General features: G+C 45.1%; 1 protein-coding gene across 4 annotated transcripts in view; it reads left to right on the top strand.

Moving 5' to 3' along the window:
* Window positions 1-23,554, top strand: part of LOC110535119 (amyloid-beta A4 precursor protein-binding family A member 1) — a 132,329-nt gene that overhangs the window by 85,449 nt on the left and 23,326 nt on the right. For all 4 annotated transcript variants that reach the window (XM_036936393.2, XM_036936391.2, XM_036936392.2 and 1 more), the window contains exons 4-6: window positions 7,359-7,469; window positions 10,807-10,846; window positions 14,271-14,416. In XM_036936393.2, coding sequence (XP_036792288.1) covers window positions 7,359-7,469; window positions 10,807-10,846; window positions 14,271-14,416 — 297 coding nt within the window. The remainder of the gene's footprint in view (window positions 1-7,358; window positions 7,470-10,806; window positions 10,847-14,270; window positions 14,417-23,554) is intronic.

The following is a 23,554-nucleotide window of genomic DNA, read 5'->3' as shown; positions in this document are numbered from 1 at the left end:
AATACTGTGTTTGTGTATGTGTGTTTGTGTATGTGTGTGTGTGCTTTCAGTCACCTGTGTGTTTGTGTGTGTGTGATTAGTGCAGATGAAGGAGAAGAGGTGAGGAAAAGAGGAAGCCACTGTAGACTATTGAGATAAAGCCATGACACTGTACCCCTCTTTTTGTTTATCCCCCTTTCACATCATAACTCTACTACTTAATCTCTCTGTTTCTCTCTCTTCTCCTCTGAGTTGTCTGTCATACTTGTTCCCTTCCCTTTCTGAGTGGTGGCTGTCTACCCTGAGGACAAATGATCTCCACTCCTCCTCCTTTCCTCCCTTCTCCTGTCCTCTATCCCCTCCTCTCCTAGTATCTTCTCCTCCTCTCCTCTCCTCTCCTCTCCTCTCCTCTCCTCTCCTCTCCTCTCCTCTCCTCTCCTCTCCTCTCCTCTCCTACTATCTTCTCTCCTTCCTCTCTCCTCTTCTCTCCTGTCCTGTCTCCTCTTCTCTTCTCTTCTCTTCTCTCCTCTTCTCTCCTTCCTCTCTCCTCTTCTCTCCTGTCCTGTCTCCTCCTTTCCTCCTCTCTCCTCTACTTTATTTTCCTCTCCTCTCCACAGTCAGAGTTAGCCCTGCAAATGGAGCTGTCCTGGCCGCCAGACATACAGTGCATTCAGAAAGTATTATTATAATTTGTTACGTTACAGCCCTATTCTAAAATGGATTAAATCGTTTTTTTCCCCCTCATCAATCTACCCAGAATAACCCATAATGACAAAACAAAAACAGGTTTTTAGAGAACTTTGTTGAAGCACCTTTGGTAGCGATAATGTTCTCAAGTCTTCTTGGGTATGACACTACAAGCTTGGCACACCTGTATTTGGGGAGTTTCTCCCATTCTTCTCTGAAGATCCTCTCAATCTCTGTCAGGTTGAATGGGGAGCGTCGCTGCACAGCTATTTTCAGGTCTTTCCAGAGATGTACGATCGGGTTCAAGTCCAGGCTCTGGCTGGGCCACTCAAGGACATTCAGAAACTTTTCACGAAGCCACACCTGCGTTGTCTTGGCTGTGTGCTTAGGGTCGTTGTCCTGTTGGAAGGTGAATCTTCGCCCCCAGTCTGAGGTCCTGAGCGCTCTGGAGCAGGTTTTCATCAAGGATCTCTCTGTACTTTGCTCTGTTCATCTTTCCCTCGATCCTGACTAGTCTCCCAGTTCCTGCCGTTGTAAAACATCTACAATGCTGCAAACATTTTCTGTTTCCCTTTGTTACCCTCGACACAATCCTGTCTCAGAGCTCTGCGGACAATTCCTTTGACCTCAAGGCTTGGAAAAATATGAATTTAATCAATGTTAGAACAAGACTGTAACTTAACAAAATGTGGAAAAAGTCAAGGGGTCTGAATACTTTCCTAAATGCGTTGTAGACATCCTGACACTGATAACAGAGGGGGGGGAGACTGGGCGACAAAAGAGGTATGTGAGAGAATGAGGAAGAGAGGATTGCTGGATCTAAGAATATAATGGACCTCCTTCCCACTAACTCTCCTGCTCCCCCTCTCTCACCATCCATGCCCCTCCCTAATTTTCACCCAGACACACACACTCTCTCTATTAATTAGTATAGCGAGCGCGTGTGTCAGTGAGAACTAGGGAAGAGGCATAGCGAGAGGGAAAGGGCATGCTGCTCTGTGTGAGCCATGAAGGGGGGGGGTCGGAGGGTGCAGGGGGGGTTGGTGATGGGGAGAGGGGCAGTTGGGGTTGGTACAGGGGGGTTGGTGATGGGGAGAGGGGAGGGGTACAGGGGGATTGGTGATGGGCAGAGGGGGGTGCAGGGGGGGTTGGTGGTGGGGATCGGGTGGGTGCAGGGGGGTTGGTGAGCGGGAGAGGGGGGAGTCACGGGATAAGAGACTATTTCAGCAGGTATCCAATAACATGAAGAGAATGGCTGTTTTCCTCCATATCAGGCCTCTGTCTGTACACCCTCATCCCCCCCATACCCCCGTCCCCCTGTCCCCCCCGTCCCCCTGTCCCCCCGTACCCCCGTCCCCCGTACCCCTGTCCCCCCCGTACCCCCCCGTCCCCCCGTACCCCTGTCCCCCCCGTACCCCCCCGTCCCCCTGTACCCCTGTACCCCTGTCCCCCCGTACCCCTGTCCCCTCATCCCCCCTGTCCCCCCCGTACCCCTGTCCCCTCGTCCCCCCCATCCCCCCGTATCCCTGTACCCCTGTCCCCCCGTACCCCTGTCCCCTCATCCCCCCCGTACCCCTGTCCCCTCGTCCCCCATCCCCCTGTACCCCCGTACCCCTGTCCCCCCGTACCCCTGTCCCCTCGTCCCCCCCATCCCCCTGTCCCCCCGTACCCCTATCCCCTCATCCCCTCCATCCCCCTGTACCCCCGTACCCCTGTCCCCCCGTCCCCCATTCCATGGTGAATTCTTCTAGCTTATAATACATGTGTAGAGCGGAGCTTGGTACAAAGGCATCACATCCTGTGGAGACAGTACCAGTAGCCCAGCACAGTAGCAGGACAACACAGAGAGAAGGATAGCTACCATTTATTTTGACCATTTCAATTGAAAAAAATCACAGTATGGTACTTTATTGTTACCCAGAAATGATTTATATTGAGATAAAAAAAGGGCTGCATTGGACCTTTAACATGGAAGCCATTCCCAATTGTGCTGTGTGACATAACACAATAGTGAATATTGTTGTAAAATATTTATGCGTTGACCTGGTTGGGTTTTCTGTGCTGGATAACAGGGTTTTGATGAACCAAATGTTGCCAGTTCTGCTGCTGGTTAAATAGATCAGTTAGAGCGCTGTTTATCCTACCGCGGGTTGCCAGTTCTGCTGCTGGTTAAATAGATCAGTTAGAGGGCTGTTTATCCTATCGCGGGTCCCCAGTTCTGCTGCTAATTAAATAGATCAGTTAGAGGGTTGTTTATCCTACGGTGGGTTGGCAGTTCTGCTGCTGGTTAAATAGATCAGTTAGAGGGTTGTTTATCCTACAGTGGGTTGCCAGTTCTGCTGCTGGTTAAATGGATCAGAGGGCTGTTTATCCCACAGTGGGTTGCCAGTTCCTCTTGTGGCTTGGTAGATACAGAAGAGGGTCTCAGAAGAGGGTTTTATCCTAGACTGTGTTGCCAGTTCTGCTGCCGGCTGGGTAGATATCAGTCTGAGGGGTTGTATCCTACAGTTGTTTGCCAGAGTGGGTTGTACCCCTGGAGCATATTACTGTGGGCTATATCTCCTGCATTACTGTGGGCTATATCTCCTGCATTACTGTGGGCTATATCTCCTGCATTACTGTGGGCTATATCTCCTGCATTACTGTGGGATATATCTCCTGCATAACTGTGAGCTATATATCCTGCATTACTGTGGGCTATATCTCCTGCATTACTGTGGGCTATATCTCCTGCATTACTGTGGGCTATATCTCCTGCATTACTGTGGGCTATATCTCCTGCATTACTGTGGGCTATATCTCCTGCATTTCTGTGGGCTATATCTTCTGCATTACTGTGGGCTATATCTCCTGCATTACTGTGGGCTATATCTCCTGCATTACTGTGGGCTATATCTCCTGCATAACTGTAGGCTATATCTCCTGCATTACTGTGGGCTATATCTCCTGCATTACTGTGGGCTATATCGCCTGCATTACTGTGGGCTATATCTCCTGCATTACTGTGGGCTATATCTCCTGCATTTCTGTGGGCTATATCTTCTGCATTACTGTGGGCTATATCTCCTGCATTACTGTGGGCTATATCTCCTGCATTACTGTGGGCTATATCTCCTGCATTACTGTGGGCTATATCTCCTGCATTACTGTAGGCTATATCTCCTGCGTTACTGTGGGCTATATCTCCTGCATTACTATGGGCTATATCTCCTGCATTACTGTGGGCTATATCTCCTGCATTACTGTGGGCTATATCTCCTGCATTACTATGGGCTATATCTCCTGCATTACTGTGGGCTATATCTCCTGCATTACTGTGGGCTATATCTCCTGCATTACTGTGGGCTATATCTCCTGCATTACTGTGGCTATATCTCCTGCATTACTGTGGGCTATATCTCCTGCATTACTGTGGGCTATATCTCCTGCATTACTGTGGGCTATATCTCCTGCATTACTGTGGGCTATATCTCCTGCATTACTATGGGCTATATCTCCTGCATTACTGTGGGCTATATCTCCTGCATTAGCATGTCTATAGCAGTAAGTAGCATTATAAATTGATTACATGTTATCAGATTAGTTTCAGATCATGTCCCTGTACGCAGTGTGTTCAGCCACTGTGACATGGCTGTTCATTGTACTAGAACTATAGGCAATGGCGCATGGACAGGTTTAGATTCTTTTTGCAAATTTATAAAAAAAAAAAAAAAACTTGTTTACATAAGTATTCAGACCCTCTGCTATGAGACTTGAAATTGAGCTCAGGTGCATCCTGTTTCCATTGATCATCCTTGATGTTTCTACAACTTGATTGGAGTCCACCTGTGGTAAATTCAATTGATTGGACATGATATGGAAAGTTGCACACCTGTCTATATAAGGTCCCGCAGTTGACAGTGCATGTCAGAGCAATATCCAAGCCATGAGGTTGAAGGAATTGTCCATAGAGCTCCGAGACAGGATTGTGTCGAGGCACAGATCTGGGGAAGAGAACCAAATAATTTCTGCAGCATTGAAGGTCCCCAAGAACACGGCCTGAGCTGAGCACCAAGAACCCGATGGTCACTCTGACAGAGCTCTAGAGTTCCTCTGTGGAGATGGGAGAACCTTCCAGAAGGATAACCATATCTGCAGCACACCACCAATCAGGCCTTTATGGTAGAGTGGCCAGACGGAAGCCACTCCTCAGTAAAAGGCACGTGACAGCCCGCTTGGAGTTTGCCAAAAGGCACTTAAAGATTCTCAGACCATGTGAAACAAGATTCTCAGGTCTGTTGAAACCAAGATTGAACTCTCTGGCCTGAATGCCAAGGGTCACGTCTGGAGGAAACCTGGCACCATCTCTATAGTGAAGTATGGTGGTGGCAACATCATGCTGTGGGGATGTTTTTTAGTGGCAGGGACTAGGAGACTAGTCAGGATCGAGGGAAAGATGAACTGAGCAAAATACAGAGAGATCCTTGATGTAAACCTGCTCCAAATTGGGTCAACGGTTCACCTTCCAACAGGTCAACAACCCTAAACACACTGCCAAGACAATTCAGCAGTGGCTTCCGAACAAGTCTCTGTGTGTCCTTGAGTGGCCCAGCCAGAGCCCGGACTTGAACTCTGGAGAGACCAGAGCTATGTAGCAATGCTATGCAGCTATAGCTGTGCAGCAATGCTCCCCATCCAACCTGAAAGAGCTTGAGAGGATTATCAGAGAAGAATGGGAGAAACTCCCCAAATACAGGTGTGCCAAGCTTGTAGCGTCGTACCCAAGAAGACTCGAGGCTGTTATTGCTGCCAAAGGTGCTTCAACAAAGTACTGAGTAAAAGGTCTGAATACTTATGTAAATGTGATATTTAATTATATATATTTTTTTAAATAAATTAGCAAACATTTCTAAAAACAGGTTTTTGCTTTGCCATTATGGGGTATTGTGTGTAAATTGATGAGGGGAAAAAACAATTTAATATATTTTAGAATACGGCTTTAACTTAATAAAATGTGGAAAAAGTCCAGGGTTCTGAATACATTCCGAAGGCACTGTGAGCCTTCTTTCTCAGTAGGAGCGCAGGATGTTGTGTTGTGTCTGCAGTGTGTTGTGTCTGCAGGATGTTGTGTCTGCAGGATGTTGTGTTGTGTCTGCAGTGTGTTGTGTCTGCAGGATGTTGTGTCTGCAGGATGTTGTGTTGTGTCTGCAGGATGTTGTGTCTGCAGGATGTTGTGTCTGCAGTGTGTTGTGTCTGCAGGATGTTGTGTCTGCAGGATGTTGTGTCTGCAGGATGTTGTGTCTACAGGATGTTGTGTTGTGTCTGCAGGATGTTGTGTCTGCAGGATGTTGTGTCTGCAGGATGTTGTGTCTGCAGGATGTTGTGTCTACAGGATGTTGTGTTGTGTCTGCAGGATGTTGTGTTGTGTTGTGTCTGCAGGATGTTGTGTTGTGTCTGCAGGATGTTATGTTGTGTCTACAGGATGTTGTGTCTGCAGGATGTTGTGTTGAGTCTGCAGGATCTTGTGTCTGCAGGATGTTGTGTTGTGTCTGCAGGATGTTGTGTCTGCAGGATGTTGTGTCTGCAGGATGTTGTGTTGTGTCTGCAGGATGTTGTGTCTGCAGGATGTTGTGTCTGCAGTGTGTTGTGTCTGCAGGATGTTGTGTCTGCAGGATGTTGTGTCTGCAGGATGTTGTGTCTGCAGGATGTTGTGTCTACAGAATGTTGTGTCTGCAGGATGTTGTGTTGTGTCTGCAGGATGTTGTGTTGTGTCTGCAGGATGTTGTGTCTACAGGATGTTGTGTCTGCAGGATGTTGTGTTGTGTCTGCAGGATCTTGTGTCTGCAGGATGTTGTGTTGTGTCTGCAGGATGTTGTGTCTGCAGGATGTTGTGTCTGCAGGATGTTGTGTTCTGTCTGCAGGATGTTGTGTCTGCAGGATGTTGTGTCTGCAGGATGTTGTGTCTGCAGGATATTGTGTCTGTAGGATGTTGTGTCTGCAGGATGTTGTGTCTGCAGTGTGTTGTGTCTGCAGGATGTTGTGTCTGCAGTGTGTTGTGTTGTGTCTGCAGGATGTTGTGTCTGCAGGATGTTGTGTTGTGTCTGCAGGATGTTGTGTTGTGTCTGCAGTGTGTTGTGTCTGCAGGATGTTGTGTCTGCAGGATGTTGTGTCTGCAGGATGTTGTGTCTGCAGGATGTTGTGTCTGCAGGATGTTGTGTTGTGTCTGCAGTGTGTTGTGTCTGCAGTGTGTTGTGTATGGAGGATGACATAACTTATTCTACTCCTTTCCCCTCCCTTTCTCCTCTCTCCTCTCCTTCTCCACCATCTCGCTCACCATCTCCACCATCTTCTCTCACCATCTCTCTCAGACAACCCCCCCCCTCTCTCTCACCTTCTCTCTCAGACAACCCCCCCCCCTCTCTCACCATCTCTCTCAGACAACCCCCCTCTCTCTCTCACCTTCTCTCTCAGACAACCCCCCCCTCTCTCTCTTTCTCTCAATTTAATTTAATTGAAAGGACTTTATTGACATTTGAAATGTATGTTTTCATTGCCAAAGCATGTGAAATAGACAGGAAGTAAACAAGGGAAATAAACAATACAAAATGAAGAGTGAACATTACACTCACACAACAAATACAAAATACAATACAGACATGTCAAATGTTATATTATATTATATCATATGTATGTATTATTGTCTCTCTATCCAGTCTCCAGGCTCAGACTCTCAGGCCTCTCCTCAGGGGGCGGAGTCTTCTGTCCGGACGCCCATGCTCGAGGGGAGTGACAGCTTCGAGTCTCCACCGCCCTCCACTAAAGAGGTAGGTTGGTTGTGTGTGCGTGTGTGCGTGCGTGCGTGCGTGCGTGCGTGTGTGTGTGTGTCCCTATCTGTGTCCAATGTGATGACTTTGACCAGACAGGCAGTGTGACGAATGAAAATGACACTTCTCCTGCATACTGACCACCAACATTTCAACCAGTCAACCATCGGTTCAATCTCTGAGAACTTCCCCAGTGTTATGACAGTGATAACGTTGCTTTCATAATGTTATGACTAGGGATGCGACAAAAGGTAAACATTCTCTTAACATTTAAACTGTCACATTTTCTCATTTAAACAAATCAAAAAATAATCAGAAAATGACGTGAATTCAAAATTCAGATGACCGCTAGGGAGCAATGCAGTTCAATGTACCACAGTCCTGGATACCTAGACGGAGCTCACCTTCCTGTTGTCCTGGATACCTAGACAGAGCTCACCTTCTTGCTGTCCTGGATACATAGACGGAGCCCACCTTCCTGCTGTCCTGGATACCTAGACGGAGCTCACCTTCCTGATGTCCTGGATACCTAGACGGAGCTCACCTTCCTGCTGTCCTGGATACCTAGACAGAGCTCACCTTCCTGCTGTCCTGGATACCTAGACGGAGCTCACCTTCCTGCTGTCCTGGATACCTAGACGGAGCTCACCTTCCTGCTGTCCTGGAAACTTAGACGGAGCTCACCTTCCTGCTGTCCTGGAAACTTAGACGGAGCTCACCTTCCTGCTGTCCTGAATACCTAGACGGAGCTCACCTTCCTGCTGTCCTGGATACCTAGACGGAGCTCACCTTCCTGCTGTCCTGGATACCTAGACGGAGCTCACCTTCCTGCTGTCCTGAATACCTAGACGGAGCTCACCTTCCTGTTGTCCTGGATACCTAGACGGAGCTCACCTTCCTGCTGTCCTGGATACCTAGACGGAGCTCACCTTCCTGCTGTCCTGGATACCTAGACGGAGCTCACCTTCCTGTTGTCCTGGATACCTAGACGGAGCTCACCTTCCTGTTGTCCTGGATACCTAGACGGAGCTCACCTTCCTGCAGTCCTGGATACCTAGACGGAGCTCACCTTCCTGATGTCCTGGATACCTAGACGGAGCTCACCTTCCTGTTGTCCTGGATACCTAGACAGAGCTCACCTTCCTGCTGTCCTGGATACCTAGACGGAGCTCACCTTCCTGCTGTCCTGGATACCTAGACGGAGCTCACCTTCCTGATGTCCTGGATACCTAGACGGAGCTCACCTTCCTGCTGTCCTGGATACCTAGACAGAGCTCACCTTCCTGCTGTCTTGGATACCTAGACGGAGCTCACCTTCCTGCTGTCCTGGATACCTAGACGGAGCTCACCTTCCTGCTGTCCTGGATACCTAGACGGAGCTCACCTTCCTGCTGTCCTGGATACCTAGACGGAGCTCACCTTCCTGCTGTCCTGGATACCTAGACGGAGCTCACCTTCCTGATGTCCTGGATACCTAGACGGAGCTCACCTTCCTGCTGTCCTGGATACCTAGACGGAGTTCACCTTCCTGCTGTCCTGGATACCTAGACGGAGCTCACCTTCCTGATGTCCTGGATACCTAGACGGAGCTCACCTTCCTGCTGTCCTGGATACCTAGACGGAGCTCACCTTCCTGCTGTCCTGGATACCTAGACGGAGCTCACCTTCCTGATGTCCTGGATACCTAGACGGAGCTCACCTTCCTGCTGTCCTGGAAACCTAGACGGAGCTCACCTTCCTGCTGTCCTGGATACCTAGACGGAGCTCACCTTCCTGATGTCCTGGATACCTAGACGGAGCTCACCTTCCTGCTGTCCTGGATACCTAGACGGAGCTCACCTTCCTGCTGTCCTGGATACCTAGACGGAGCTCACCTTTCTGCTGTCCTGGATACCTAGACGGAGCTCACCTTCCTGCTGTCCTGGATACCTAGACGGAGCTCACCTTCCTGCTGTCCTGGATACCTAGACGGAGCTCACCTTCCTGTTGTCCTGGATACCTAGACGGAGCTCACCTTCCTGCAGTCCTGGATACCTAGACGGAGCTCACCTTCCTGCTGTCCTGGATACCTAGACGGAGCTCACCTTCCTGTTGTTCTGGATACCTAGACGGAGCTCACCTTCCTGCTGTCCTGGATACCTAGACGGAGCTCACCTTCCTGTTGTCCTGGATACCTAGACAGAGCTCACCTTCCTGCTGTCCTGGATACCTAGACGGAGCTCACCTTCCTGCTGTCCTGGATACCTAGACGGAGCTCACCTTCCTGATGTCCTGGATACCTAGACGGAGCTCACCTTCCTGCTGTCCTGGATACCTAGACAGAGCTCACCTTCCTGCTGTCCTGGATACCTAGACGGAGCTCACCTTCCTGCTGTCCTGGATACCTAGACGGAGCTCACCTTCCTGCTGTCCTGGATACCTAGACGGAGCTCACCTTCCTGCTGTCCTGGATACCTAGACGGAGCTCACCTTCCTGCTGTCCTGGATACCTAGACGGAGCTCACCTTCCTGCTGTCCTGGATACCTAGACGGAGTTCACCTTCCTGCTGTCCTGGATACCTAGACGGAGCTCACCTTCCTGATGTCCTGGATACCTAGACGGAGCTCACCTTCCTGCTGTCCTGGATACCTAGACGGAGCTCACCTTCCTGCTGTCCTGGATACCTAGACGGAGCTCACCTTCCTGATGTCCTGGATACCTAGACGGAGCTCACCTTCCTGCTGCCATTGTAGCACCTGTACTGCCATTGTAGCTCTGTATTGCCACTGTAGCACCTGTACTGCCATTGTAGCACCTGTACTGCCATTGTAGTTATGTACTGCCACTGTAGCACCTCTACTGCCACTGTAGCACCTCTACTGCCACTGTAGCACCTCTACTGCCACTGTAGCACCTCTACTGCCACTGTAGCACAATTCCACCTTCTCATTTAACTTCTCAAAGTATTGCCATTACAGGACTTCGCTGCTGTCGCTTCCCTGTCTCACACTCTGCCATTTTCCCAACTGTTAACAATGATGACGTGCGGAGAGCTTTATATTATTATTATTACTATTATGATTATTATATCTGTGGCAAATAATTTGAAAGATGCATGTCTCCTACGTACAGCATTGTTGTCATAATTTTCACTTTATGATGATCGTGACCTGTCAGTGGTTGTTCTGTGATACTAAAATAAAAGGTTTTAGGTGGGGATTTTTTCTAAATGTTAACAATCCCAAATCTGTTTAAACGTTTAAATGTTACACCCCTAGTTATGACAGTGTTATGATGACCATGTCTGTGTGACCCGTTATCAGTAACATGTTCTCTGTCTCTCTTCTCTACCTACAGTCCAGGAGAAGCCTCGCCTCCTTCCCTACCTATGTAGAAGGTAAGACCTCCCTTTAGTTCTCTCCCTGCCTATGTAGACGGTAAGACCTCCCTTTAGTTCTCTCCCTACCTATGTAGACGGTAAGACCTCCCTTTAGTTCTCTCCCTACCTATGTAGAAGGTAAGACCTCCCTTTAGTTCTCTCCCTACCTATGTAGACGGTAAGACCTCCCTTTAGTTCTCTCCCTACCTATGTAGACGGTAAGACCTCCCTTTAGTTCTCTCCCTACCTATGTAGAAGGTAAGACCTCCCTTTAGTTCTCTCCCTACCTATGTAGACGGTAAGACCTCCCTTTAGTTCTCTCCCTGTCCTCCTCTGCTTTACTTTACTAGGCTTTGCTTTGCCAGTGCAGATTTGAATATATTACGGTAGTTACGGTAATGCTTGGGTGAATATGCTCTGTGGGGGTATGCTGATGTGTAGGCCAGATTCAGTGCCAGATCAGCGTTTTTAAATGTCATGGAGGGCTGAGAGAGAGAGAGAGAGAGAGAGAGAGAGAGAGAGAGAGAGAGAGAGAGAGAGAGAGAGAGAGAGAGAGAGAGAGAGAGAGAGAGAGAGAGAGAGAGAGAGAGAGAGAGAGAGAGAGAGAGAGAGAGAGAGAGAGAGAGAGAGAGAGAGAGAGAGAGAGAGAGAGAGAGAGAGAGAGAGAGAGAGAGAGAGAGAGAGAGAGAGAGAGAGACTATTTTGTTGCCTTACAACCTGGAATTAAAATTGATTTTGGGGGGGGGGGGGGGGGGGGTTGTATCATTTGATGAACACAATGAACACTTTGAAGAAGCAAAACATTTTTATTGTGAAACAAACAAGAAATAGGACAAAAAAAAACTGAACTTGAGTGTGCATAACTATTCACTCTCCCCAAAGTCAATACTTTGTAGAGCCACCTGCAGTAATTACAGCTGCAAGTCTCTTGGGGTATGTCTCTATAAGCTTGGCACATCTAGCCACTGGGATTTTTGCCCATTCTTCAAGGAAAAACAGCTCCAGCTCCATCAAGTTGGATGTGTTCCGCTGGTGTACAGCAATCTTTAAGTCATACCACAGGTTCACAATTGGAGGTCTGGGCTTCGACTAGGCCATTCCAATACATTTAAACATTGCCCCTTAACACACTCGTGTGTTGGTTTAGCAGTATTCTTAGGGTCATTGTCCTGCTGGAAAGTGAACCTCCGTCCCAGTCTCAAATCTCTGGAAGACTGAAACAGATTTCCCTCAAGAATTTCCCTATATTTAGCACCATCCATCATTCCTTCAATTCTGACCAGTTTCCCAGTCCCTGCTGATGAAAAACATCTCCCCAGCATGATGCTGCCACCACCATGCTTCACTGTGGTGTTCTCGGGGTGATGAGAGTTGTTGGGTTTGCGACATAGCGTTTTCCTTGATGGCCAAAAAGCTTAATTTTAGTCTCATCTGACCAGAGTACCTTCTTCCATATGTTTGGGGAGTCTCCCTCATGTCTTTTGGTGAACACCAAACGTGTTTGCTTATTTTCTTCTTTAAGCAATGGCTTTTATTCTGGCCACTCTTGCGTAAAGCCCAGCTCTGTGGAGTGTATGGTTTAAAGTGGTCCTATGGACAGATACTCCAATCTCCGCTGTGGAGCTTTGCAGCTTCTTCAGGGTCATCTTTGGTCTCTTTGTTGCCTCTCTGATTAAATGCCCTCCTTGCCTGGTCTGTGAGTTTTGGTGGGCGGCCCTCTCTTGGCAGGTTTGTTGTGATGCCATATTCTTTCCATTTATTAGTAATGTATTTAATGGTGCTCCATGGGATGTTCAAAGTTTCAGATATTTTTTATAACCCTGATCTGTACTTCTCCACAACTTTATTCCTGACCTGTTTGGAGAGCTCCTTGGTTTTCATGGTGCCGCTTGCTTAGTGGTGCCCCTTGCTTGGTGGTGCCCCTTGCTTAGTGGTGCCCCTTGCTTAGTGGTGCCCCTTGCTTAGTGGTGCCCCTTGCTTAGTGGTGCCCCTTGCTTGGTGGTGCCCCTTGCTTAGTGGTGCCCCTTGCTTAGTGGTGCCCCTTGCTTAGTGGTGCCCCTTGCTTAGTAGTTGCAGACTCTGGGGCCTTTCAGAACAGCTGTATATATACTGAGATCATGTGACAGATCATGTGACACTTAGATTGCACACAGGTGGACTTTATTTAACTAATTATGTGACTTCTGAAGGTAATTGGTTGCACCAGATTTTTTAAAATATTTATAAGTCATTTTTTTCATTTCACTTCACCAATTTGGACTATTTTGTGTCTGTCCATTACATGAGAAAATCAATTTAAATTACAGGTTGTAATGCAACAAAATAGGAAAAACGCCAAGGGGGGTGAAAACGTTTGCAAGGCACTCACACATCCCCCCCTCTATCTCTCTCGCTCGCTCACTCTCTCTCTCTCTCTCTCTCTCTCTCTCTCTCATTCTCACACATCCCTCCCCCTCTATCTCGCTCTCTCTCTCTCTCTCTCTCTCTCTCTCTCTCTCTCTCACTCCCTTTCTCTCGCTCACACTTCCCTCCCCCTCTCTCTCTCTCTCTCTCTCTCTCTTTCAATTCAATTTAAGGGCTCTATTGGCATGGGAAACCTGTGTTAACATTGCCAAATCAAGTGTAGATAATAAACAAAAGTGAATAAACAATACAAATTAACAGTAAACATTACACTCACAAAAGTTCCAAAATAATGTCATATCTTTCTCTCTCTCACTCTTTCTCTCTCTCTCCTCTTTAGCGCTCTCTTTCTCTCTCTCTTTCACTATCTCTCTCTGTCTCTCTCTCTCACTCTCTCTCTCTCTGTCTCTCTTTCTCTCTTTCTGTGTCTCTGTCTCACTCTCGCTCTCTCTGTCTCTCTCTCTCTCTCCTCTTTAGCTCTCTCTCTCTCTCTCCTCTTTATCTCTCTCTCTCTCTCTCACAGCTCTCTCAGCTTTCTCCCTCTCACCCTCTCTCCCTCTATCTCTCTCTCACTCTCTCTCCCTTTCTCCCTCCCTCTCTCTTTCTCTCTCTCTTTCTCTTTCTCTCTCTTTCTCTTTCTCTCTCTCTCTCTCTCTCTCTCTCTCCCCCTCCCTCCCTCTCTCCCTCTCTCTCTCTCTCAATCTCTCTCCCTCCCTCTCTCCCTCTCTCTCTCTCTCTCTCTCTCTCTCTCTCTCTCTCTCTCTCTCTCTCTCCCCCTCCCTCCCTCTCTCCCTCTCTCAATCTCCCTCCCTCTCTCCCTCTCTCAATCTCCCTCCCTCTCTCCCTCTCTCTCTCTCAATCTCCCTCCCTCTCTCCCTCTCTCTCTCTCTCTCTCAACATTTCAAAATTTTACAAATTTCAACTCAAAGTTTTGTATACAATATTCGCAGCTCAAGCCTCCGCAATGTTTTCAAAACTCCTCCCCCTCCACCCCCTCTCTCTTCCCCAACTCTACTCCCCCTATCGCCTCCTCCCCCAGTCCCAGGTCCGTGTGACCCAGAGGACCTGATCGATGGGATCATATTTGCTGCTAACTACCTGGGCTCCACCCAGCTGCTGTCTGACAAGACGCCCTCAAAGAACGTCCGTATGATGCAGGCCCAGGAGGCCGTCAGCCACATCAAGGTGAGGAGAGACACAGCTCTATACTGTAGGCCAGATACAGATCTCATCTACAATACACAGCTCTATATTGTAGACCAGATACAGATCTCATCTACAATACACAGCTCTATACTGTAGACCAGACACAGATCTCATCTACAATACACAGCTCTATACTGTAGACCAGACACAGATCTCATCTACAATACACAGCTCTATACTGTAGACCAGACACAGATCTCATCTACAATACACAGCTCTATACTGTAGACCAGATACAGATCTCATCTACAATACACAGCTCTATACTGTAGACCAGACACAGATCTCATCTACAATACACAGCTCTATACTGTAGACCAGACACAGATCTCATCTACAATACACAGCTCTATACTGTAGACCAGACACAGATCTCATCTACAATACACAGCTCTATACTGTAGGCCAGACACAGATCTCATCTACAATACACAGCTCTATACTGTAGAATGTATAGAGAGGCCGTCAGCCTCTTCAAGTTGAAGAGAGAGACAGATTAAATGTTGTATTCTTTAATTATGTGGTTGAATATGCTGGGTTGACCCTGGTGGACAGTAGACAAGTACACATGACTGTTTTAAACCATCAGCAGTTTAATACTGACTAAATATTTTATTTTATTTATTTATTTAACCTTTATTTAACTAGGCAAGTCAGTTAAGAACAAATTCTTATTTTCAATGACGGCCTAGGAACAGTGGGTTAACTGGCCTAGGAACAGTGGGTTAACTGGCCTAGGAACAGTGGGTTAACTGGCCTAGGAACAGTGGGTTAACTGGTCTAGGAACAGTGGGTTAACTGGTCTAGGAACAGTGGGTTAACTGGTCTAGGAACAGTGGGTTAACTGCCTGTTCAGGCTATATGAAATACTGCTTTAGGAACGTATCACTCACAAGTGATTTATGCATAGTCACTTTAATAACTCTACCTACATGCACATATTACCTCAATTACCTCGACTAACTGGTACTCCCACACATTGACTCTGTACTGGTACCCAGTCTATACTGTAGTCTATGCTGTTGTCTATATACTGTAGTCTATATACTGTAGTCCTGTAGTCTATACTGTAGTCATGTAGTCTATATTGTAGTTATGTAGTTTATATTGTAGTCCTGTAGTCTATGCTGTAGTCTATAATGTAGTCATGTAGTCTATACTGTAGTTCTGTAGTCTATACTGTAGTCATGTAGTCTATATTATAGTCCTGTAGTCTATACTGTAGTCCTGTAGTATATACTGTAGTCATGTAGTCTATGATGTAGTCTATACTGTAGTCTATACTGTAGTCTTGTAGTCTATACTGTAGTCTATACTGTAGTCTTGTAGTCTATACTGTAGTCCTGTAGTATATACTGTAGTCATGTAGTCTATGATGTAGTCTATACTGTAGTCTTGTAGTCTATACTGTAGTCTATACTGTAGTCCTGTAGTCTATACTGTAGTCCTGTAGTCTATACTGTAGTCTATACTGTAGTCTTGTAGTCTATACTGTAGTCCTGTAGTATATACTGTAGTCATGTAGTCTATGATGTAGTCTATACTGTAGTCTTGTAGTCTATTCTGTAGTCTATACTGTAGTACTGTAGTCTATACTGTAGTCTATACTGTAGTCCTGTAGTCTATACTGCAGTCCTGTAGTATATACTGTAGTCATGTAGTCTATACTGTAGTCCTGTAGTCTATACTGTAGTCCTGTAGTCTATACTGCAGTCCTGTAGTCTATAATGCAGTCCTGTAGTCTATACTGTAGTCTTGTAGTCTATACTGTAGTCTATACTGTAGTCTTGTAGTCTATACTGTAGTCCTGTAGTATATACTGTAGTCATGTAGTCTATGATGTAGTCTATACTGTAGTCTTGTAGTCTATACTGTAGTCTATACTGTAGTCCTGTAGTCTATACTGTAGTCTTGTAGTTTATACTGTAGTCTATACTGTAGTCTATACTGTAGACCTGTAGTCTATACTGTAGTCTTGTAGTCTATACTGTAGTCCTGTAGTCTATACTGTAGTCTATACTGTAGTCTATACTGTAGTCCTGTAGTCTATACTGTAGTCTATACTGCAGTCCTGTAGTCTATACTGTAGTCCTGTAGTCTATACTGTAGTCCTGTAGTCTATACTATAGTCCTGTAGTCTATACTGTAGTCTATGCTGTAGTCCTGTAGTCTATACTGTAGTCTATACTGTAGTCCTGTAGTCTATACTGTAGTACTGTAGTCTATACTGTAGTCTATACTGTAGTTATGTAGTCTATACTGTAGTCTATACTGTAGTCCTGTAGTCTATACTGTAGTCCTGTAGTATATACTGTAGTCTATACTGTAGTCTATACTGTAGTTATGTAGTCTATACTGTAGTCTATACTGTAGTCCTGTAGTCTATACTGCAGTCCTGTAGTCTATACTGCAGTCCTGTAGTCTATACAGTAGTCTATACTATAGTCCTGTAGTCTATACTGTAGTCTATACTGTAGTCTATACTGTAGTCCTGTAGTCTATACTGTAGTCCTGTAGTCTATACTGTAGTCTATACTGTAGTCTATACTGTAGTCTATACTGTAGTCCTGTAGTCTATACTGTAGTCCAGTAGTCTATACTGTAGTCCTGTAGTCTATACTGTAGTCTATACTGTAGTCTATACTGTAGTTATGTAGTCTATACTGTAGTCTATACTGTAGTCCTGTAGTCTATACTGTAGTCCTGTAGTCTATACTGTAGTCCTGTAGTCTATACTGTAGTCTATACTGTAGTCTTGTAGTCTATACTGTAGTCCTGTAGTATATACTGTAGTCATGTAGTCTATGATGTAGTCTATACTGTAGTCTTGTAGTCTATACTGTAGTCTATACTGTAGTACTGTAGTCTATACTGTAGTCTATACTGTAGTCCTGTAGTCTATACTGCAGTCCTGTAGTATATACTGTAGTCATGTAGTCTATGATGTAGTCTATACTGTAGTCCTGTAGTCTATACTGTAGTCCTGTAGTCTATACTGCAGTCCTGTAGTCTATACTGCAGTCCTGTAGTCTATACTGTAGTCTTGTAGTCTATACTGTAGTCTATACTGTAGTCTTGTAGTCTATACTTTAGTCCTGTAGTATATACTGTAGTCATGTAGTCTATGATGTAGTCTATACTGTAGTCTTGTAGTCTATACTGTAGTCCTGTAGTCTATACTGTAGTCTTGTAGTTTATACAGTAGTCTATACTGTAGTCTATACTGTAGTCCTGTAGTCTATACTGTAGTCCTGTAGTCTATACTGTAGTCCTGTAGTCTATTTCGTAGTCTATACTGTAGTCTATACTGTAGTCCTGTAGTCTATAATGTAGTCTATACTGCAGTCCTGTAGTCTATACTGTAGTCCTGTAGTCTATACTGTAGTCCTGTAGTCTATACTATAGTCCTGTAGTCTATACTGTAGTCCTGTAGTCTATACTGTAGTCTATACTGTAGTCTATACTGTAGTTATGTAGTCTATACTGTAGTCCTGTAGTCTATACTGTAGTACTGTAGTCTATACTGCAGTCCTGTAGTCTATACTGCAGTCCTGTAGTCTATACAGTAGTCTATACTATAGTCCTGTAGTCTATACTGTAGTCTATACTGTAGTCTATACTGTAGTCCTGTAGTCTATACTGTAGTCCTGTAGTCTATACTGTAGTCTATACTGTAGTCCTGTAGTCTATACTGTAGTCTTGTATTCTATACTGTAGTCTTGTATTCTATACTGTAGTCTAAACTGTAGTCATGTAGTCTATACTGTAGTCCTGTAGTCTATACTGTAGTCATGTAGTCTATACTGTAGTCTATACTGTAGTCTATACTGTAGTCTTGTAGTCTCTACTGTAGTCTATACTGTAGTCTATACTGTAGTCCTGTAGTCTATACTGTAGCCTATACTGTAGTCTATACTGTAGTCTTGTAGTCTATACTGTAATCTATACTGTAGTCTATACTGTAGTCCTGTTGTCTATGCTGTAGTCTTGTAGTTTATACTGTAGTCATGTAGTCTATACTGTAGTCTATACTGTAGTCCTGTAGTCTATACTGTAGTCCTGTAGTCTATACTATAGTCCTGTAGTCTATACTGTAGTCCTGTAGTCTATACTGTAGTCATGTAGTCTATACCGTAGTCTATACTGTAGTCCTGTAGTCTAAACTGTAGTCCTGTAGTCTATACTGTAGTCCTGTAGTCTATACTGTAGTCTATACTGTAGTCTTGTAGTCTATACTGTAGTCCTGTAGTCTAAACTGTAGTCCTGTAGTCTATATTGTAGTCTATGCTGTAGTCCTGTAGTCTATACTGTAGTCTATACTGTAGTCTATACTGTAGTCCTGTAGTCTATACTGTAGTCTATACTGTAGTCCTGTAGTCTAAACTGTAGTCCTGTAGTCTATACTGTAGTCCTGTAGTCTATACTGTAGTCCTGTAGTCTATACTGTAGTCTATACTGTAGTCTTGTAGTCTATACTGTAGTCCTGTAGTCTACACTGTAGTCCTGTAGTATATACTGTAGTCCTGTAGTCTATACTGTAGTCCTGTAGTCTATACTGTAGTCTTGTAGTCTAAACTGTAGTCCTGTGGTCTATACTGTAGTCATGTAGTCTATACTGTAGTCTATACTGTAGTCCTGTAGTCTATACTGTAGTCCTGTAGTCTATACTGTAGTCTTGTAGTCTAAACTGTAGTCCTGTGGTCTATACTGTAGTCCTGTAGTCTATACTGTAGTCCTGTAGTCTAAACTGTAGTCCTGTAGTCTATACTGTAGTCCTGTGGTCTATACTGTAGTCATGTAGTCTATACTGTAGTCCTGTAGTCTATACTGTAGTCTATACTGTAGTCCTGTAGTCTATACTGTAGTCCTGTAGTCTATACTGTAGTCCTCTAGTCTATACTGTAGTCCTGTAGTCTAAACTGTAGTCCTGTGGTCTATACTGTAGTCCTGTAGTCTATACTGTAGTCCTGTAGTCTAAACTGTAGTCCTGTAGTCTATACTGTAGTCCTGTGGTCTATACTGTAGTCATGTAGTCTATACTGTAGTCTATACTGTAGTCCTGTAGTCTATACTGTAGTCTATACTGTAGTCCTGTAGTATATACTGTAGTCCTGTAGTCTATACTGTAGTCCTGTAGTCTAAACTGTAGTCCTGTAGTCTATACTGTAGTCCTGTGGTCTATACTGTAGTCATGTAGTCTATACTGTAGTCTATACTGTAGTCCTGTAGTCTATACTGTAGTCTATACTGTAGTCCTGTAGTCTATACTGTAGTCCTGTAGTCTATACTGTAGTCCTGTAGTCTATACTGTAGTCCTGTAGTCTAAACTGTAGTCCTGTGGTCTATACTGTAGTCCTGTAGTCTATACTATAGTCCTGTAATATATACCTTGCACACCTTGACAATGTTCTCTGTTTTCACTCCTGTTCTCATCACAGCATCTCTGTGCCTTCTACTAGAGGGGTTCTGTTCTAGTATTTAAATAGCATCCTTCCTATATGAGGTTTAATACTGTAGACTATATACTCAAGATTACAATTCAGCAGACACTTCTTTCCCCATGTAATTAAATAGATAAATAGATGACTAGAATTAGAACTATAACTAATCATTTCAAGTGAGCCACCTGCTGGATAAAATATAACACAACACATACTGAATGGCAAATTAGTTGCACCAGTCAATAGATGTTGGAACTTTAGACACACACACGCACGCACGCACGCACGCACGCACGCACACACACACACACACACACACACACACACACTGCCTGAGCCCTGAGTCCTGCTTCAGTCTAACCCATTCTCCTGTACGTGCGTTGGTTCCAAGCAGACGGCCCAGAAATTAGCCAAAAACAAGATGAAGGTGCGGTACTCCCCATTGATTGGCTGTTCAGTGTTTCCGTTATGTTTGCCTGCATCTGTCTGTGTTTACGTCCCTAATGGTACCCTATTCCCTACATATTACACTACTTTAGACCAGGGTCAATAGGACTCTGGCACCCTATTCCCTTTATAGTGCACTACTTTAGACCAGGGTCAATAGGACTCTGGCACCTTATTCCCTACATATTACACTACTTTAGACCAGGGTCAATAGGACTCTGGCACTTTATTCCCTACATAGTGCACTACTTTAGACCAGGGTCAATAGGACTCTGGCACCCTATTCCCTTTATAGTACACTACTTTAGACCAGGGTCAATAGGACTCTGGCACCTTATTCCATACATATTACACTACTTTAGACCAGGGTCAATAGGACTCTGGCACCTTATTCCCTACATATTACACTACTTTTGACCAGGGTCAATAGGACTCTGGCACCCTATTCCCTTTATATTACACTACTTTTGACCAGGGTCAATAGGACTCTGGCACCTTATTCCCTACATATTACACTACTTTAGACCAGGGTCAATAGGACTCTGGCACCTTATTCCCTACATATTACACTACTTTTGACCAGGGTCAATAGGACTCTGGCACCCTATTCCCTTTATAGTACACTACTTTAGACCAGGGTCAATAGGACTCTGGCACCTTATTCCCTACATATTACACTACTTTAGACCAGGGTCAATAGGACTCTGGCACCCTATTCCCTTTATATTACACTACTTTAGACCAGGGTCAATAGGACTCTGGCACCTTTATTCCCTACATATTACACTACTTTAGACCAGGGTCAATAGGACTCTGGCACCCTATTCCCTTTATAGTACACTACTTTAGACCAGGGTCAATAGGACTCTGGCACCTTATTCCCTTTATAGTGCACTACTTTTGACCAGGGTCAATAGGACTCTGGCACCTTATTCCCTACATAGTGCACTACTTTAGACCAGGGTCTATAGGACTCTGGCACCTTATTCCCTACATAGTGCACTACTTTAGACCAGGGTCTATAGGACTCTGGCACCTTATTCCCTTTATAGTACACTACTTTTGACCAGGGTCAATAGGACTCTGGCACCTTATTCCTTACATAGTGCACTACTTTAGACCAGGGTCTATAGGACTCTGGCACCTTATTCCCTACATATTACACTACTTTAGACCAGGGTCAATAGGACTCTGGCACCCTATTCCCTTTATATTACACTACTTTAGACCAGGGTCAATAGGACTCTGGCATCTTATTCCCTACATATTACACTACTTTAGACCAGGGTCAATAGGACTCTGGCACCTTATTCCCTACATATTACACTACTTTAGACCAGGGTCAATAGGACTCTGGCACCTTATTCCCTACATATTACACTACTTTAGACCAGGGTCAATAGGACTCTGGCACCTTATTCCCTACATATTACACTACTTTAGACCAGGGTCAATAGGACTCTGGCACCCTATTCCCTTTATAGTACACTACTTTAGACCAGGGTCAATAGGACTCTGGCACCTTATTCCCTTTATAGTGCACTACTTTAGACCAGGGTCAATAGGACTCTGGCACCTTATTCCCTTTATAGTGCACTACTTTAGACCAGGGTCAATAGGACTCTGGCACCTTATTCCCTTTATAGTGCACTACTTTAGACCAGGGTCAATAGGACTCTGGCTCCTTATTCCATTTATAGTACACTACTTTAGACCAGGGTCAATAGGACTCTGGCACCTTATTCCCTACATAGTGCACTACTTTAGACCAGGGTCTATAGGACTCTGGCACCTTATTCCCTACATATTACACTACTTTAGACCAGGGTCAATAGGACTCTGGCACCCTATTCCCTTTATATTACACTACTTTAGACCAGGGTCAATAGGACTCTGGCATCTTATTCCCTACATATTACACTACTTTAGACCAGGGTCAATAGGACTCTGGCACCTTATTCCCTACACATTACACTACTTTAGACCAGGGTCAATAGGACTCTGGCACCTTATTCCCTACATATTACACTACTTTAGACCAGGGTCAATAGGACTCTGGCACCTTATTCCCTACATATTACACTACTTTAGACCAGGGTCAATAGGACTCTGGCACCTTATTCCCTTTATAGTGCACTACTTTAGACCAGGGTCAATAGGACTCTGGCACCTTATTCCCTTTATAGTGCACTACTTTAGACCAGGGTCAATAGGACTCTGGCACCTTATTCCCTACATAGTGCACTACTTTAGACCAGGGTCAATAGGACTCTGGCACCGTATTCCCTTTATAGTGCACTACTTTAGACCAGGGTCAATAGGACTCTGGCACCTTATTCCCTTTATAGTGCACTACTTTAGACCAGGGTCAATAGGACTCTGGCACCCTATTCCCTTTATATTACACTACTTTAGACCAGGGTCAATAGGACTCTGGCACCTTTATTCCCTACATATTACACTACTTTAGACCAGGGTCAATAGGACTCTGGCACCCTATTCCCTTTATAGTACACTACTTTAGACCAGGGTCAATAGGACTCTGGCACCTTATTCCCTTTATAGTGCACTACTTTTGACCAGGGTCAATAGGACTCTGGCACCTTATTCCCTACATAGTGCACTACTTTAGACCAGGGTCTATAGGACTCTGGCACCTTATTCCCTACATAGTGCACTACTTTAGACCAGGGTCAATAGGACTCTGGCACCTTATTCCCTTTATAGTACACTACTTTTGACCAGGGTCAATAGGACTCTGGCACCTTATTCCTTACATAGTGCACTACTTTAGACCAGGGTCTATAGGACTCTGGCACCTTATTCCCTACATATTACACTACTTTAGACCAGGGTCAATAGGACTCTGGCACCCTATTCCCTTTATATTACACTACTTTAGACCAGGGTCAATAGGACTCTGGCATCTTATTCCCTACATATTACACTACTTTAGACCAGGGTCAATAGGACTCTGGCACCTTATTCCCTACATATTACACTACTTTAGACCAGGGTCAATAGGACTCTGGCACCTTATTCCCTACATATTACACTACTTTAGACCAGGGTCAATAGGACTCTGGCACCTTATTCCCTACATATTACACTACTTTAGACCAGGGTCAATAGGACTCTGGCACCCTATTCCCTTTATAGTACACTACTTTAGACCAGGGTCAATAGGACTCTGGCACCTTATTCCCTTTATAGTGCACTACTTTAGACC

This window comes from Oncorhynchus mykiss, chromosome 11 (genome assembly GCF_057628025.1).
Source record: "Oncorhynchus mykiss isolate SJ-2025 chromosome 11, ASM5762802v1, whole genome shotgun sequence".
Taxonomy (NCBI): Eukaryota; Metazoa; Chordata; class Actinopteri; order Salmoniformes; family Salmonidae; genus Oncorhynchus; species Oncorhynchus mykiss.
The sequence above is the reverse complement of the archived record's forward strand: the minus strand, read 5'-3'. Positions and strand labels throughout refer to the sequence as shown.